Raw genomic sequence first — 18,147 nt, 5'->3', positions numbered from 1 at the left:
CGCTATATTGCTTGTTTGTAATTGGTCCAACCGCAGGCAAGTTTACTCCACTGTTATAAAATTTTGACACTAATGACATTTATCAAATTTTGACACTAGTGACATTTCATAGGTTAATTAAGTTATATCGGCGATTTTTGTGTTTTCTGTGTTATTCCTTTAATTTTTAGATTTTCAGTCTGCTTTTATATAAAAAGCAATTGTTTTTGGAACTCTTTAGCGACGTATTGGTATAATATATAATATTTATGGATTTCCATTGAGGGCCGACTAGATCAACCAAAAAAGAAGATGTATTTGGTTATTATTCTAGTGACTTTCTTGGGTGTGAATCTGTCTTTTTAGTTTACTCCTCCTGATTAAAAAATAAACTATAGTAATAATTAGATATGTTTTATTTGCACCTAGGCAGGCTTTAATAAAAAATGTTTGTGAAAGGAGGCATTTCTATTTTTTTTTCAAAAAATATTCGATATACTACATAAAATGTGTTCTTGCGTCAGAATTACGTCATACACAGAAGCTAATACACATTTTATTGAAAAATAAAATAATAGGTATTGCATTTACGTCACATAAATCACAAAAACCCGTTTTCCCAAAATTATACTTTTTTGACATATTATATCCCTTTCCCGCTACACCCGCCAATTATTGATTGGCGCAAGGTTTATGTTATTTATGTCTGTCTACTGTTAATAATATTAGCTATTAGCAGGTATGTTTGGTTGTGTAGTAGTTTCGAGTCACGTCTAGCAACCTAATTTCTCAAAAGAAATTACTAAAGTCACTAGACATTTGTGTCTATAAAATTTAAAATTTTTCCTTTTAAATTTGTATTACCGCTCAATAATAAAATTTAAATATCAAACATTTTTCCGGACCCCCATCCTTCCGCTGGGTGGTAAACCCTTAGAGCCCCGGTAGGGGCCACCAGATCACGTTTCCCCGTGGCCCCCAAGATCGTAGATACGGCTCTGATTTGTTATATGTTTTTCCATAACTATCCAAGTTTCTTAACTTCTGAGGAAGAATTTGTCATTTTTTAATAAATTTTTTCACCAATGGGATCCCTCTTTAATAGTGGGACTTTTAAATTTTGACCATAGCTCTGAAAATGGTTTTGTAAGCCGAAAGCGCTCAGCTAGGAATTAAATATTCTACACACTTTTAGAATACTTTTCTTTTCTCATTCGTTGATGTGTTTATTATTATATATTCAAAATTAAAGTAACATTATCCTTATTATAAATGGCTCTTTACATCAAAGGTTATTTTATTTTTTTTATCTCTTCTTTAGATCTTAATTTTTTTCTTACTCTATGTGTTGTTGTTTTAGATATGACTTAGCAGCTGATGCTATCAGAAGAGAGTTAGGATTACACCAGCAAAATGAGTCATATCAAGCGACTGGTAGACTTACAGTCGCCTTAGTATTAGTTCAGTTAGCTAGAGGTGACGTGGTCGCCGCAGAAAAGGCATTTAAAGAATGGGGTAAGTATAATATCGAGCAAGTATCTTTCGATACAAAGCAATAATTAATCGTTTCAGAGGTAATTCCACTACACTCTTTGCAACTATGTGGTCCACTATGTGGAACAGCCACGTTCTTATTACTACTGTAAAAATATAATTACATAATAAAGTTTCATTAAGATAATTTCAGATAAAGAATTTAATAACATGCCTTCAAGCTATGTGATAGATAAACTGCCTTACTAAACCAAAATATATGCACATAGGCAAATAAAAAATAGTAATCAAGAAATATGTGTATAGGAAATACCCTTATATTTCCATATAACGAAAAAGCGTTTGACAACGTAAAACACGATGCAATGATAAAAATGCTACACAATGCTAATATTGATGAGAAAGATATAAGAGTTGACCAGAATATCTATTGGACTCAAAAAGCACGAGTGAGACTGAACAAATCAACAAACACAGAGGAATTTGAAATTTTAAGAGGGGTGCGACAGGGGTGTATTTTGTCTCCGGTGCTGTTCAACCTCTATGTGGAGCATGTTTTTGCACTTGAAGGCACTGACCGTGGTATAAAGGTCAACGGGTACCCGATAAATAACATTCGTTACGCCGACGACACCGCGGTAATCACAGATAACGAACATGATATGCAGTTGGTGAAAAATAAAATAAATACCGCAGGAAAAAACATGGCTTTAAGATAAATGCTGGAAAAACTAAATTCATGGCAACAAGAAAGGGCGCACTTTTAACAGTACAACTGCAAGTATATAATGCTCCAATCGAACAAGTGAAAACATTCAAATACTTGGGAATGATGGTGAATGACCAATGGGGTGCTCAACAAGAAATAAAATGCCATACCTAACAAGCACGACAAGCTTTTATTAAATTTAAACCGCTACTTCAATCTCCGTTACAGAATGGTTAAGTATGTATGGTCCATATTGTTATACGGCATGGAGACATGGACCTTGAAAATATCTTCGATTAATAAGTTAGAGGCCTTCGAAATGTGGACCTTGTGAAGAATGTTCCGCATACCATGGACAGATAGGGTGAGAAACGACAGATATAACATGTCTTAAGAAGAGCAAATAGTGAGAGAGAATTGCTGAACTTGATCAAGGCACGAAAAATTGGATACCTGGGCTATATCTTGAGAGGGAAAAATACGCAATCCCTTAACTAATCATCCAAGGAAAGATTGAAGGCAAGAGGGGAGTAGGTCGCAAACAAATGTCGTGGCTGCGAAATATAAAGAACTGGACAGGCATAACTAACACTGGCGAACTTTTGCATGCCGCAAAAGACAGACGTTTGGTTCAAAATATTTAATTATAATTAGGTACATGTACACAATGTTATGTTACAATTACATAGTTTTCACTATATATACATTACAAATCATCAGTAGAATTTAAAAAAAAAACAAAGCAACATAGCTGTTGTTGTTCGTAAAATAGTAACTCTCGTGCAATGTGTTTAAAAGTTATTGATCAATCGCTCAAATTACATAGATATTAAAATTAAGACAAGCAAAATTAAGATAATTCTCCAACGCAATATAAATGCACGGCAAGATAAGGAGAAGAAGGAAATATGTGTACAGATGATCGTAAAATGAATTACATTCTAGAAGACAAAAATCATCATTTACATCATCAAGGCCTTTTATTCCTGATGGAATATTTGCCACTCTTACATTCGCTTATTGTTGTGAAGCACTTCGCATTCTTCTTCTGCATTGTTAAAGTTTGTTGTATGACTTTGCTTTCGTTAGAATTTTCTTCTACTCATTTCGATTTGTGCATAGTTACCTTCAGTTTTGCACTTTCAGGATTTTGATGGTCCTCCTAAATCTCTTTGGGTCTTCCTCTTGGTCATTGTAACTATATCTTCTCCCTTCATTATGTCTCTTACACACACCCAAGCTTATATGGAATCATCTGATATTTCTTACTATTTCGTGCGAATTTAAAAAAACGAACGCACGAAGTCAAGCAATATTTATTGTTAAAGCAATTTAATAACAAATATGCACATAACAATTAAATAAAACAATAAAGTATTTAACAAACAAATTGAAACTAGTTGTTTTAAAGTCAATAGCATACAAAATTTCAATGTAAAACAAATAATGTTTAAATTGTGTTTATTTTTTTTTGTATTTTGTGGTAGTCAGTGTTATCACCTCTAGTCCTTATGCAAGCTTCAGTTTGCGAGGGCACGCTCCTAATGAAATTATCAACATTTTGTTGTGGTCCTCTAACATCCTCTAGAGCAGCTTGTACTAGCAATGCGGTGTCTTGTGGATTACCCCGGCGAGCTCGAATTTTTCTTTTTAGCATACCCCATAAATATTCTATAGGATTAAGCTCCGGTGAGCAAGCATGCCACTCCAAACAAGGAATACCTTCTGCTTCAATGAGGTCTGTAGTCACTATAATGGTATGTAGAGGTCCATTATCAAGCATGAAAATTAAATTTTCTCCTGTTGCACCTCTCCAGAGCCCAACTACAGGTTATCAACATACCTGTGAGCAGTTAAGTTAGTTGGATGGAAATTAAATTAGTTGGAAATTAAATAGCACATTTTGTCAATACCCAATGTTCCAGTTTTAGTGGTGAAGACACCCATTTAGGAGGGAGATCAATCTTGTGCTGCCTGGATAACTCGGGAACCCATAACTGTCTCCTGCTGTATACTTCTAGGTACGAACTCTTCTTTCAACTGAAACAGTTACACCTGTTGCTTCTAAAAGCTGCCTTTGGAGCTGCAGGTGAGAAATGGTTGGGTGTCTTCCAGCTGATTGGACAATTAAACGATCTTGGAAAACCGTTATTACTTTTGGCGACTTTCCCTTGCTTTATTTTTGAGCTTTCCTAGTTCCTGCTACCTGCATAGATTTTGGACAGAACGCCCTGTATTACGCCTAGCTCTACAGCTATGTCCCTCTGAGAACATTACTTTCTCCACAAGACCAATAATCTTTCCTCGTTGTAAGTTCTATAACACCTATTTCTAATGGGAATAAGCCACAATTTTACCAAAAAAATTATTTTATTAACGTTTCGAAGCCCAAATCGGGTTTCGTTGTCAAAATACAAAATACTACTAGAATAAACAAAAATGTTGTTGCTAAGTAAAAAAAATTCTTCTAATAATTTATTTAATCTGACTCATTTATATTGGCAATTCAGACGTATATTATACATTTTAAAGTAGAAGACTTTAAAATGATATCGTCAATATTTATGAGTTGCGTTCCTGGGACGACTTTACTAAAATATAGTTCATTCTATTACATGAAATCAATCCCAACTCAAGAATATCCGTCACAAAAAAATCATAGCATGTGATCTGTCTTTAAAAAGACAACCAAATGCAACGATGACGTTAAAATTCTCGCGTTAGAGATTCCATAGTAAATCACGAGGGAAAACCAGGAATTTTAGAAAAAAAAATTTACTATGGAATCTCTAACGCGAGAATTTTACCGTCATCGTTGCATTTGGTTGTCTTTTTAAAGACATATCACATGCTATGATTTTTTTTTGTGACGGATATTCTTGAGTTGGGACTGATTTCATGTAATCGAATGAACTATCTTTTAGTAAAGTCGTCCCAGGAACGCAACTCATAAATATTGGCGATATCATTTTAAAGTCGTCTACTCGTACTTTAAAATGTATAATATACGTCTGAATTGCCAATATAGATGAGTCAGATTAAATAGATTATTAGAAGAATTTTTTTTACTTAGCAACAACATTTTTGTTTATTCTAGTAGTATTTTGTATTTTGACAACGAAACCCGATTTGGGCTTCGAAACGTTAATAAAATCATTTTTTTTTTTGGTAAAATTGTGGCTTATTCCCATTAGAAATAGTTGATTATAAAAATGCCACAAGGAAATAGCTTCAGAACAACATTCTATAACCCCACATCAGGCATATTTTCGTTTTTGAGAGCAAAAGTTAGTTTATTTATTTTCCTTCAATTTGCAACTCAAGCAAATAACCTATACCGTACCGAGCTGTACTATCCGACTGTCTTATATATTTGTTTATTTTCAATAAAATCCTTTATTCTTCGCAACAGTAACAAGTTTTTTCAAAAGAAATAAATATTACTTTGAAATACATGGTGATTCCATATAAGTTTGGGTGTGTGTATTTCATGGTTCATTCTTCTCATTTCTCCGCTTTCCATTCTTATCTGGCCTATAATTCTTCTTAGAATTTTCGTTTCGAATATTTTTCATTTTTCTTCATCTTTATCTGCAAGGCACAATGTCTCAGCTGCGTATGTAACTACTGGTTTGATTGCAACTGTTTATATTTCTAGTTTTGTATTTCTGGATAAGTTCTTGTCCTTGATTAGCCTATGGCATCTCCAGTATGTTTTGTTGCCTGCTAGTATCCTCTTTGTTATTTTTTCGCTTGCTATTCACAATAATTACTCTCAAATAATTATGTAAATCATTCAACTCTTTCAAAAGTGTAGTTTTCTATATTGGTTTCTCTCGTCTTGTTATCATCTTTTCTAGAGCAGATTTGATATTTTGTTTATTCTTTGTTAATTTCTAGACCTCTTTTCCATGTTTCATCTGCCAGGATTAGAAGACAGAAATAATCTAGCTAAAATAGCAATAAACTGGTAACCACATACTGGATATGTACGTACAGAAAATAAATGAAAGTTAGATAGTGAAACGAGTTTAGCGACTAGCCTAAAAGTAAAAGAAAGACAGGAAGACCCGTTTGAATCTGGATAAAGATGCATGCGATCATATCATAGAATGATACATGTGGAGGTCAATAGGTGAAAGGATAGAGATAGATGACTTCGTTCTGAATAAGTCAAACGTTTTAACTGGAAATAGCACTGTAGTCCCCAGTACACCGTCCTTTTTTTTGAAAATTATTACAAAAGTCTTAAAAATGGTTTTAACTGCTTCGTTTGAACGAATCTACCACTTTCTGAAAATTTTCAGAGTGCAGGTTGTACGCGTTTCCGCATGCACAACACCTAAACCTGTAGCTCTAGCACGATTATGTTTTGTTATTGCATAACTATAATTTTTAATTTTAGTCAAAAGATTTTATACGTTAAAATAAAATAAATTATTTTTGTCGGATAAAAAAGACGTCGCGATCGTCGAGTCCGATACCCGCAAGATGTCACTCTAGCGCGGTAGAGTTTTATTATCACAAAACTCTTAATTTTCAATTGAAAGTACTTATAATTAATACAGGGTTATATAAACAGGGTTAAAGATGTAAATGGCGCCGGAACAATCTGAAAGGATCTCCCCGGCAAAAATGCCATAAGATATTATTATTATTATTATTATAATTAATAAGTACAAAAGATTGTCGATCTCTTGTCCGACAAATTTACAGCCTCGTTTCTTTAATCCGATAACGTAAATATGTTAATTATGGCAGGTTATGTTTTGCGATTACAAAATTTCGGACACGAATCACAAGTGATAGATTGGAGGACCTTTATCCAAATATAGCACTATAAGATAAAAATTGGGTATCAGATATCCTCTCCGATAAATTAATTTCAATTAATTAAGATTCAAACGTGCGCCTATGGTTATTTGTCAAAAAGAGAACGTTTTTCAATTCTCTAGTTGTTTTTACGCCAACGTCGACTTTTTTGACAAATATCGGAAGTTTGAATCATTATTAATTTAATGCCAAACTACAATTTTATATTTATTTAATTTATTCGTCAAAATTAACTTAAACCCAAATAAAATTGGTATTAATTGAATAGGTATTTTTAATATTGTTACAAAACTGACTTTACTTTTCCATGATCTTTTAGGCACTAATGTTTAATTTTAGTTGACTTTATTTATTTTTAATAACTTACAACTTAACAAATGAAAACACTGAATTTGTATCTATTATTTTACAAACTACGATATCTAATTTATCTATCACCGACGCGACGTTTTCAAATTCACAACTGACCTACTAATTCCAAAAACCCCTATTTATACATTATTACAATGTTCCAGAATAAGAAAGATTATTACGGAAGAATTCATCTTATTCTAAAATAACAATCGAAGGGTTATTTACATAAATATCAAATAAGCATTTTCTAGAATGAAAAGGAAATATCGCGGTATGTACCTGTTAAAAAGCATTCACAAACAAATAAATCAAATTCAGCAAACAAAAAGGGTCTATTAAATTATAATAAATAGCCAAGGAGCTGAAAACAGTCTGGTGACATGATCATGTCAAAATATATGTCAAACGAGATATCATTTGCCATTTGGTCCCATTTAAAATCATCGGTTAAAGTGGCCCTGGAATGTCATCTGTGAGTATTACGTTCATAGATATAATAGGGCTTTTCATCGATTGTCATCTTTTTCGAGCTTCTGTCATATGTTGTATAATCTGTTTATAATGTGACGCCTCACAACCCGGCCTAATTCTTCTCGATATTTCTCCGCGTTACGAGTAAAGGCCAGATCTTCCACGGCGATTCGAGGCGACCGCTGCCAGAGTATTTAAGAAGAGGAATCCGATCACAGGCCAGTCAGTCAATGAACGAGCCGCGACGCGTAATATAATTGTACTCGATTCGGATTTAATGAAATGTATATATTAGTTATCGAAGTTATTATGTTTAGTTAATTAAATCATAAATTTGAGTTGTAAATAAATTAGATGTGTTAGTTGGTGTTATTTGTAATTATTAAAATAAATAAGTGATGTAAATAAAATAATATAAGTAAGTCTTCCTTTATTTAAATTAAACTTAGTGCCTAAAGATATAAATAAATAAAATAGTAGAGTCAATCGCGTAACAACTGGTGATCAGAAGTGGATAAAAAATAAATAAGTAACATAAGCTCGGTTTAATACAGTGTGGAATCTTTAAAAATAAATAAAATATAAATCGTAATAAATAAAGTGTGTGACAATGTCTACACAACATAAGAAAATCACTGATTTGATCGTTAAGGAGCTCCGCAACCAGTTAGAAGAGAGAGACATGGACACTACTGGGAAAAAGGCTGATCTAGTCGAACGTTTAAAGAACGCTCTTCAGGAGGAGGGTCAAGATCCAGAAACCTATTTGTTTGAAGACAAGCATGCTGCTTTGATTTCGTCAATTACATCGTTAGAGAGCAAAGTTTCTAGTGAAATCTCCCAAGTTTCCTCGGATGTTTTGAAAGTTTCGACAGACATTACGTCGTTAGAGAGCAAAGTTTCTAGTGAAATCTCCCAAGTTTCCTCGGATGTTTTGAAAGTTTCGACAGACATTACATCGTTAGAACATAGAGTTTCTAGTGATATTTTGAAAGTTTCGGGTGATATTTCATCCCTTGAAAGCAAGATGACTGACAAGATCTCTAAAGTCACTTCGGATTTTGACGACAAGATATCGTCCATAAAATCTACTTTTGAAGAAAAGATCAAGGAAATAGAAAAGAAACTGGAGGAAACGGAAAAAGAAGACAAAGGTATGGAACCCATCTTAACAGACATTAAAAATCACAAACCATACATACTTATAGACGTTTCACGACCATGTTAATCTTTCGGATCGAATTAACGCCATCTCTTGATTGGAATGGGAACTAAATTGACAAATTTTAGTTACGTGAGAATTTCAAATTATAAATTTTTTCGGGATTTTTGATGAAATTTCACAGGAAATTAAAACAACAGAAAGACAATTCAATGTTTTATTCCATATTTTACTGAAAACTTCAAATATTCCAATTTGTTTTCAAAATGCTAAACACTACTGCTGTGTCACGTGAAAGCACTGATGTGTATCGAGTTGAATGAAAATTTTTGAAAGAATCTTGTACATAGGATGATTGTTTAGATAAATATTACCTTATAATCTTTTACAAACTTCCAAAAATATATAGGTCCGAAATGTTGATGACACACTTGTCTACTGGAATAAACTGTTTCAGGATCTATTATATTGTTTTTTTTAATGTGAGAAACACAACACGGGATGATCAATGTAAACTAAAAATTATAATCATAAAAATGGATTATACACTTATTAAAATTGTGATTAAATCTAATTAAAAACGTAACACCACTATAATAAAATAATTAAGCCACAAACTGTAAAATAAAAAGTAAATAACAAATTAATTTAATTGTCAACTGTCAGTTGTTAAATATGACAAGAGAATTGACTGACGGCGACATCTCTGGATTGGAATGGTAACTAATTTGCTGTCTTGACCTTGACAATTTACGTGAAACGTCTATGAGTATGTATGGTTTGTGTTAAAAATGATGAAACCAAATACAAATTATAGCCACGGTCGATAGTTGAAGGGAGTGTAGGTCATGCTCGTGTTAAGGTGCCAAATTTCGACGGAAAGTCATCATGGAACAGTTATAAGAAACAGTTTGAAACAGTTTCAAGAGCGAACGGATGGTCTGAAAAAGACAAAGCTGTAAATCTGGTTATTGCCCTTCGAGGAGAGGCTTTGGATGTACTCCAGACCATAGCTGTAGAGGAGACGAATGATTTTGAACAACTTATGAAGAGACTAAACATGCGTTATGGGCACGAACATTTGGAGTATGTCTATCAAGCGCGGCTTAAAAACCGACGACAAAAGAAAGATGAAGCTCTTCAAGAATATGAGGTAGATATTGCCAGGCTAGTACGATTTGCTTATCCAACAGCTCCCGAAGACATGATGGAAATGTTGGCTGTTCAAACATTTATTGATGGTCTTCGTGATCATGAAATGCAAAGAACACTGCGATTAGCTCGTCACAAGACGTTGGTCGATGTATTGTCCGCGGCCCTCGAGTTCGAATCAGCTACGCAGGCCTCTGGTGAGTACAGTGCAGTTCGAACTGTGAAAGAAGAAGAGGATGAAGACAAACTTGACCAGCTGGTAAATATGATGAAAGGCTTTACATCGAAGAAAACGAAGACCATGAATTGCTGCAATTGTGGTGAAAAGGGGCACGCACGGAGGTTAAGGAAGAACGCGAATCAAGAAACTCGCCAGCAGGAAATAAGAGAGCGCACAGACCCTAGGGGGGCAGCCTCGACTCAGAACTACTCTAAAGACCATCTCATACTAATAGCTTCTTTGAAATGTCGTGAAGATAGTGTATATGTAGATGGAGAAATAAATGATAAAAAGTATACATTGTTGGTGGATACCGGAGCGACCAGGACCATTATACGACCGTCAGTTATAAACAGCCGTAAGAAACTCTTACCAACGAGGTTGCGACTGCGGACTGCCACAGGTGAAAATGCCAACACCCACGGAGAAATCCAGATACAATTAGGGATTGGAGCAGAAAAGTTCGTCCATACTGTCATAGTTGCAGACATCGAAGAAGATGTTATATTAGGAATGGACGTAATGAATTTGCATGGATTTCAATTGGATTTTAAGAACAGGGTAATCAAAGTTGGCAACGAGGAGGTATTTCTTCATCCACATGATGACAGCACTATGCTAGCAGCTATTAGAGAAGATACAGTTGTGCCTGCGAGGAGTGAAACGATCATCGTAGCGCGGCTACAGGGAATTGTAGAAGAAGGAACACCTGTTATGATGGAGCCATGGAACCACGACGAGGAGGTTGGCCGAGGAATCATAATTGGAAAGGAATTGATTACTTCTGCTAAAGAAATTCCCGTGAGATTGATTAATATCAATGACTACCCGGTGACCATCAAGAAGGAGACAAAAGTAGGAACTTGTGTACCCGTGACGTCCATAATCCGTCAGACGACAACATCAGATAATTCCAACGACAAGTTCGACCAAATGGTTGCAGTTGCAGGCCAGTCTCTAAACCAAGTAGAAAAAAGGAAATTAAGGGAATTTCTTCGGCAATATCGTGACATATTCGTACCGAGAGGAGGAAAGACAGGAAGAACGACAGTTGTCAAACATAAAATTAACACTGGTACCGCTAGGCCAATTCGTCAAACAGCTCGACGATTACCACAGGCGAAGAGAGAGGAAGCTGAAAGGATTGTTCAAGAAATGAAGAAAGACGGAGTGATAGAACCTTCTACGAGCCCATGGGTCTCTCCAGTGGTCCTAGTCAAGAAGAAAGATGGAACTACGAGGTTTTGTGTGGACTACCGTTTGTTGAACAATGTTACCCAGAAAGATAGTTATCCTCTGCCTCGGATCGACGACACGTTGGACACATTAGCTGGAAGTAAATTGTTTTCTACGTTGGACTTGAAGTCTGGATATTGGCAGGTAGAAATGGATCCAGTGGACAAGGAGAAGACGGCCTTCACGACAGGATCTGGATTATGGGATTTTAACGTTATGCCGTTCGGACTCTGTAATGCTCCTGCGACATTTGAGAGGCTTATGGAAAATGTGTTGAGAGGGTTATCTTGGAAGACGTGCCTGGTGTATTTAGACGACATAATCGTTTTGGGGGAGACGTTTGAAGACCACCTGAAGAATTTAGAAGACGTTTTTAATCGACTTAAAGCTGCCCAGTTAATGTTAAACCCCAAGAAATGCCAGCTATTTCAAAGTAAAGTCAATTATCTAGGCCATATAGTCAGCAAAGAAGGAGTGGCCGTGGACAAAGGAAAAATCGATTCCATTAAGGAATGGCCGGAACCAACTGATAAACATCAAGTGAGAAGTTTTCTGGGACTGTGTACTTACTACCGGAGATTCATTAAGAAGTTTGCAGATATCGCTAAGCCATTAACACGACTTACAGAGGAAGCAAGGGATTATTGCTGGGATGGAGACTGCCAAACGGCCTTTGAAACTTTGAAGAGGCATTTAATTACAGCGCCAATATTAGGGTATCCACTGCCAGAAGGAGAGTTCATCTTAGATACGGATGCAAGCAATGTGGGAATTGGAGGAGTGCTGTCGCAGATCCAAGGAGGACAGGAACGAGTCCTTGGATATTTTAGTAAAGTGCTTTCAAAACCTGAACGAAATTATTGCGTCACGAGAAGAGAACTTCTAGCAGTAGTAAAATCAGTGGAACACTTCTATCAATACCTCTACGGAAGGAAGTTTCTAATCCGAACCGACCATGCCGCCCTTAAATGGTTAATGCAGTTTAAGAATCCAGAGGGTCAGATAGCCAGATGGATTGAACGACTTCAAGAATATGATTTCAAGATCGAGCATCGGGCCGGAGTTAGCCACAGGAACGCTGATTCTCTATCTAGAAGACCGTGTCCAGCAGAATGTTCCCATTGCAACAAAACAGAGTCAAAGGAAGCAGCAGTACTAAGAACAACAGTGGTCAACGACGAGTGGACGCCTACCAAGATCAAGGAAGAATAAGAAAAAGATCCAATTTTACAGAAGATTCGAAAATGGAAAGAACGAAAATCGTCGACCATCTTGGCAAGAAATATCAAGCCTAGGCTCAGTAGTTAAGACGTATTGGGCCCAGTGGGACTCATTTATCTTGGAAGACAGCTTGCTCAAACGAGTAATAGAAAATGATGATGGTTCAGTGAGGAGAACACAGTTGGTGATTCCAAAGAGCAGAATAGCCGAAGTACTTCGTCAGTTACACGACAGTCCATCAGGAGGGCATTTTGTTGTAAAGAAAACCCTTCAGAGAATTCGGGAACGATTTTATTGGATGAATAGTTCCGACGATGTGAAGGACTGGTGTAAGAAATGTACTACCTGTGCTACAAGTAACGGACCCTACCGGAAAAGAAAGGCTCCTATGAGACAGTACAATGTTGGAAGTCCGTTTGAAAGAATAGCTTTGGATATTGCCGGGCCATTTCCAGAAAGTGACAATGGATGCAAATACATGTTGGTGGTAATGGATTACTTCACGAAGTGGGTGGAGATCTACGCAATTCCAGACCAGAAGGCCGCCACTATTGCAGATGTGTTAATCAAAGACTGCATCAGCCGATTTGGAGTACCTCTGGAGATCCATAGTGACCAAGGAAGGAACTTTGAGAGCGATCTATTTCAAGGAATCTGTGATAAACTAGGCATGAAGAAGACAAGAACCACGGCCTATCACCCGCAATCGGATGGAATGGTGGAGCGTATGAATAGGACAGTCGGCAAGTATTTGACAAAGATGGTGTCCAATCATCAACGAGACTGGGACCAGTACCTTCCGTTCTTCGCAATGGCCTATAGATCTGCTGTTAATGAATCAACTGGCCAAACACCAGCAAAAGTCCTATTTGGACGTGAGATGCGTCTACCCTGTGATCTAGAGTTTGGATGTCGACCTGGAGAAGATGTTGCTGGTGAGGATTACGTGAATGAATTACGAAGAAGAATGGACGATATACATGAGTTGGTCCGTTCTAATCTTCAGATCGCTAGCGACCGAATGAAGAAACGATACGATACCCAAGCTGAGAAGGGATGTTTCAAGGAGAACGACAAAGTCTGGCTTTATAATCCAAAGAAGCGAACAGGTTGTTCTCCCAAGTTGCAGCAGTTCTGGGAAGGTCCGTACCTCATTGTCAAGAAAATCAATGACGTTATCTACCGAATAAGCAAGATTCCTAGGGGAAAGCCGATGATAGTCCACCATAACCGGTTGGCGCCGTACGAGGGAGACCACGACGTAGATGAAGAAGTGGAAGTCAACCAAGTTCGAGAAATACCTGACCTTACCTTTGAAGAGTTCATGGGTGCCTACGGAGGTACCGGTAAAGCAAGACATGGTGTTACCACTGAAGAAAAGCGAGATCTTCTCGCACTTCCCGATGACTATTCGCTGGCCCATACCATCCCGGCCAGTATCAAAGACGCACGATGGTTGGCGTCCGCCTTCCGAAGGAAGTTTGGTCGAGTTGCAGAACTTCATTGCCAACTGCCAGCTCCTGGCAAAGCATTGAAACTCCAAGATGCATCACGTTACCTATTCTATCTGGTAACAAAAGACACTGTCCATGACCAACCTACCTACCAAGATGTATGGGATGCATTAATTCAATTGAGAGAGCACGTGTTGGAGTCCGACGTGCAAAAGTTAGCCATGCCAAAGTTAGAATGCCGCCAATTAGACTGGAGAGTTATCCGAAATATGGTAGAAGAAATTTTTAAAGACACCGAGGTCCAGGTGTTAGTCTGTTGCAATCCGCATAGTTACTGGTGCGGAGAGAAGACCGTCCCCTGTCACTTTTATACAACTGGGAGTTGTAAAAGAGGGTCCAGTTGCAGATACCAGCATCCAGTTCCAGTCCCGACAAGGTTCCAGGAGGAACCATCTTTTAAGGAGGGGGCAATGTGACGCCTCACATCCCGGCCTAATTCTTCTCGATATTTCTCCGCGTTACGAGTAAAGGCCAGATCTTCCACGGCGATTCGAGGCGACCGCTGCCAGAGTATTTAAGAAGAGGAATCCGATCACAGGCCAGTCAGTCAATGAACGAGCCGCGACGCGTAATATAATTGTACTCGATTCGGATTTAATGAAATGTATATATTAGTTATCGAAGTTATTATGTTTAGTTAATTAAATCATAAATTTGAGTTGTAAATAAATTAGATGTGTTAGTTGGTGTTATTTGTAATTATTAAAATAAATAAGTGATGTAAATAAAATAATATAAGTAAGTCTTCCTTTATTTAAATTAAACTTAGTGCCTAAAGATATAAATAAATAAAATAGTAGAGTCAATCGCCTAACAATAATATTACACGGATTATACGACATATGACAGAAGCTCGAAACAAATGACTGAATGAAAAACCCTATTATACGTAGATTAGGCAAGGTCCGAAAAATAGCGTAACTGCTCCGCGGGGCAGTTCGGGTTGGTGGTCTATCTATCTCTTTCTACTCGTACGACAGAAAGATAGCTAGACCACTGTACTTAAATTGGCGTTACACCCCGATGCATTGAGTGGCATATAACTAGCCTGATCTATTGTTTATACAGCACTAATAACCGGCAAAATGACGCAAAAGATGGAAAACATATTAAGTTGTGAGATAAAAAGAGATGAACCTAGTAGAGGTGTTAAATTTAGCGATAGTAACTTATGAACTGACATTATATTGATTGTTTCCCACCTTTAGACGTATCGGACGAGTTTGAGAAATGCCACTGTCACAGTGACAGTTTTAGTTGACATACTCCTCTGATACGTCTAAAGGTGGGAAACAATCAATATAATATCAATTTATATGTTACTATCGCTAAATTTAACAACTCTACTAGTTTTATTTCTTTTATCTCACAATTTAATGTTTTCCATTTTTTGTGCTATTTTGCCGGTTATTAGTGCGCTCATCACTGTATATCTATGATTACGTCACCTGTTATGACTATTTCTGAAGCCCCCGTCTGTTTGTTTCCTCCCTCCAAATTTCACTATGATAAGTATAACCGTTCAAAAGATACGTACAATATGCTATGCATAAATAATTACTAATAAATTGAATAATTATTTAATTAAAAATACGTCACTTTGCGAAGGCTTATTAATAAACACTTACTTTTTTAATAAACATGTTTTATTTGTAAGTTAAAAAATTAAAATTATAACTTTTGTAATCGCGCAACATAACCTGCCATAATTAACATAATTACGTTGTCGGACTAAGAAATGATGCTGTAAATTCGTCGGAGACAATTGGCAATCGATTTAGATCAAAGAGATGGACAATCTTTTGTAATTAATTATAAGTACTTTCAATTGAAAATTAAGAGTTTTGTAATAACAAAACTGTACCGCGCTAGAGTGACATCATACGGGTGTCTTACTCGAAGATCGCTCCCTCTTTTTTTATCACACAAAAGTAATTTATTTCATTTTAGCGTATAATCTTTTCATTAACATTAAAAATTATAGTTTTGCAATAACAAAACATAACCGCGCTAGAGATACAGGTTTAGGTATTGTGCGTGTGGAAACGCGTCCAACCTGCACTCTGAATATTTTCAGAAAGTGGTAGACTCGCTTAAACGAAACAGTTAAAACCATTTTTAAGACTTTTGTCATCATTTTTAAAAAAGGACGGTGTACTGGGGACTACTACTATTGTTGAACTCTGTAGACAATTAAGTGTACTGGAGCTTTAGAATTTAGTATTTTTATTTGTCGACTGTTCTATGGAAGAGTTATTGGTGGAATATTTAAATATTTCTAGTATTACTATTAAATACTTTTCTACTATTATACAATTATTTAAATTTTCATATATTTTTGCAATTTTTCATATAATTTTGCAATTTTATAATTTTTGTATAATGCAATTTAATAATATTTTACTCTTTTAGGTAACTACTGCGAAGCTCCAGAATTGCAAACTTTGGAATCTTTGCTACAAGCTTATGACGAAGAAGATCCAGAAGGCGCTAAAAGAGCCTTAAACAGCCCGTTTATCAAACACATGGATGTAGAATACGCGATACTTGCCAGGGATATGCGGTTGCCAGAAAGTTCGCTCCCCCAAACTCGCGTCGTTCAAGAAAACCCTTCGGCACCTATTGATGTCGTATCCAAAGCACAAGGAGATGTAAGCATATTTTGATTTATTTATAATCATAACAGCATACTGTTACTTATAATATTTTATTTTATTTATGTCTTATTTTGCGGGCATCGTCTCCTTTAATGGAGGTTAGCGATTACAATACCAAACCCGTCTGTGTGTTCAGTTGTTCTGGTTAATTATATATACAGTAAGAGCCACCGTACTAGACACATGGGTAGGTACCTAATTGCTATGCTTATGGGCTAATCCGGTCCGTTCTCAGATGTGACTTTCATCCCTGTCATGTTAGGTAGTGTCAAGAAACTGTTGAAAATAATTTTTTTTCGATACAAAAAATACATTAGTTAATAGTATTATTACTCTGTTTTAAAATAACTTTATTCAAACACCACGAATATTACAATACTTTAAAACTTTACAACTTTAACAAAATGACAACTATAAACGTCAAGATTAGATCAGCTGTATTTAATACATCTGATCTAATCTTGACGTAGATTAAATGATTATTTAATAGATGTAATAAATACAGCTGATCTATTATTTGTCAACTTTCTATGTTAATATTCAGTTTCTGCCGACGTTTGTATACATTTTTTGACGTTCTAAACGTCACTAGACATAAAAAATAAACACTGCAACAAGTGAAGGGTCCAGGACTGTAATAGCTCAATGTTCCTATGTGTCTAGTATGTTGGCGTTTACTGTATGTAGGGTGTCGCAAAAGTAGCGGGACGGTCGAATATCTCGCGAAATTTACATCGGATCAAAAAACTGAAAAATACGTTTTCAGTATTTTTCAAAAATCTATCGAATAACACCAAACCCGACAACCCTGACCACACCCTGGAGGTGGGGTGGGGGGTAACTTTCAATTCTTAAATAGGATCTCACATTTTTTATTGCCGATTCGGATTGCTTACGCAAAAATAAGTAACTTTTATTCGAGACATTTTTTCGACTTATGTATAGATGCACTATAATCGGAAAAAACTATTTATCCGGATACCCGAGGTAAAATATAGAAACTGTCTAATATCTCGAGAAATACACTTCCAAATGAAAAACCAAAAAAACACGTGTTTAATATTTTTCAAAGACCTATTGAATAACAATAAACACGACCCCCACTCCATCCCATGGAGGTGGGGTGGGAGTAACTTTAAAATCTT

The 18,147-nt window shown here is 36.2% G+C and overlaps 1 protein-coding gene across 1 annotated transcript in view; it reads left to right on the top strand.

Annotated features, from left to right (window-relative positions):
* Positions 1 to 18,147, top strand: part of LOC114330705 (gamma-soluble NSF attachment protein-like) — a 54,252-nt gene that overhangs the window by 20,077 nt on the left and 16,028 nt on the right. Inside the window, exons 6-7 of the mRNA XM_028280121.2 lie at positions 1,340 to 1,494; positions 16,758 to 16,996. Coding sequence (XP_028135922.2) covers positions 1,340 to 1,494; positions 16,758 to 16,996 — 394 coding nt within the window. The remainder of the gene's footprint in view (positions 1 to 1,339; positions 1,495 to 16,757; positions 16,997 to 18,147) is intronic.

This window comes from Diabrotica virgifera, chromosome 2, assembly GCF_917563875.1.
Source record: "Diabrotica virgifera virgifera chromosome 2, PGI_DIABVI_V3a".
NCBI lineage: Eukaryota > Metazoa > Arthropoda > Insecta > Coleoptera > Chrysomelidae > Diabrotica > Diabrotica virgifera.
The sequence above is the reverse complement of the archived record's forward strand: the minus strand, read 5'-3'. Positions and strand labels throughout refer to the sequence as shown.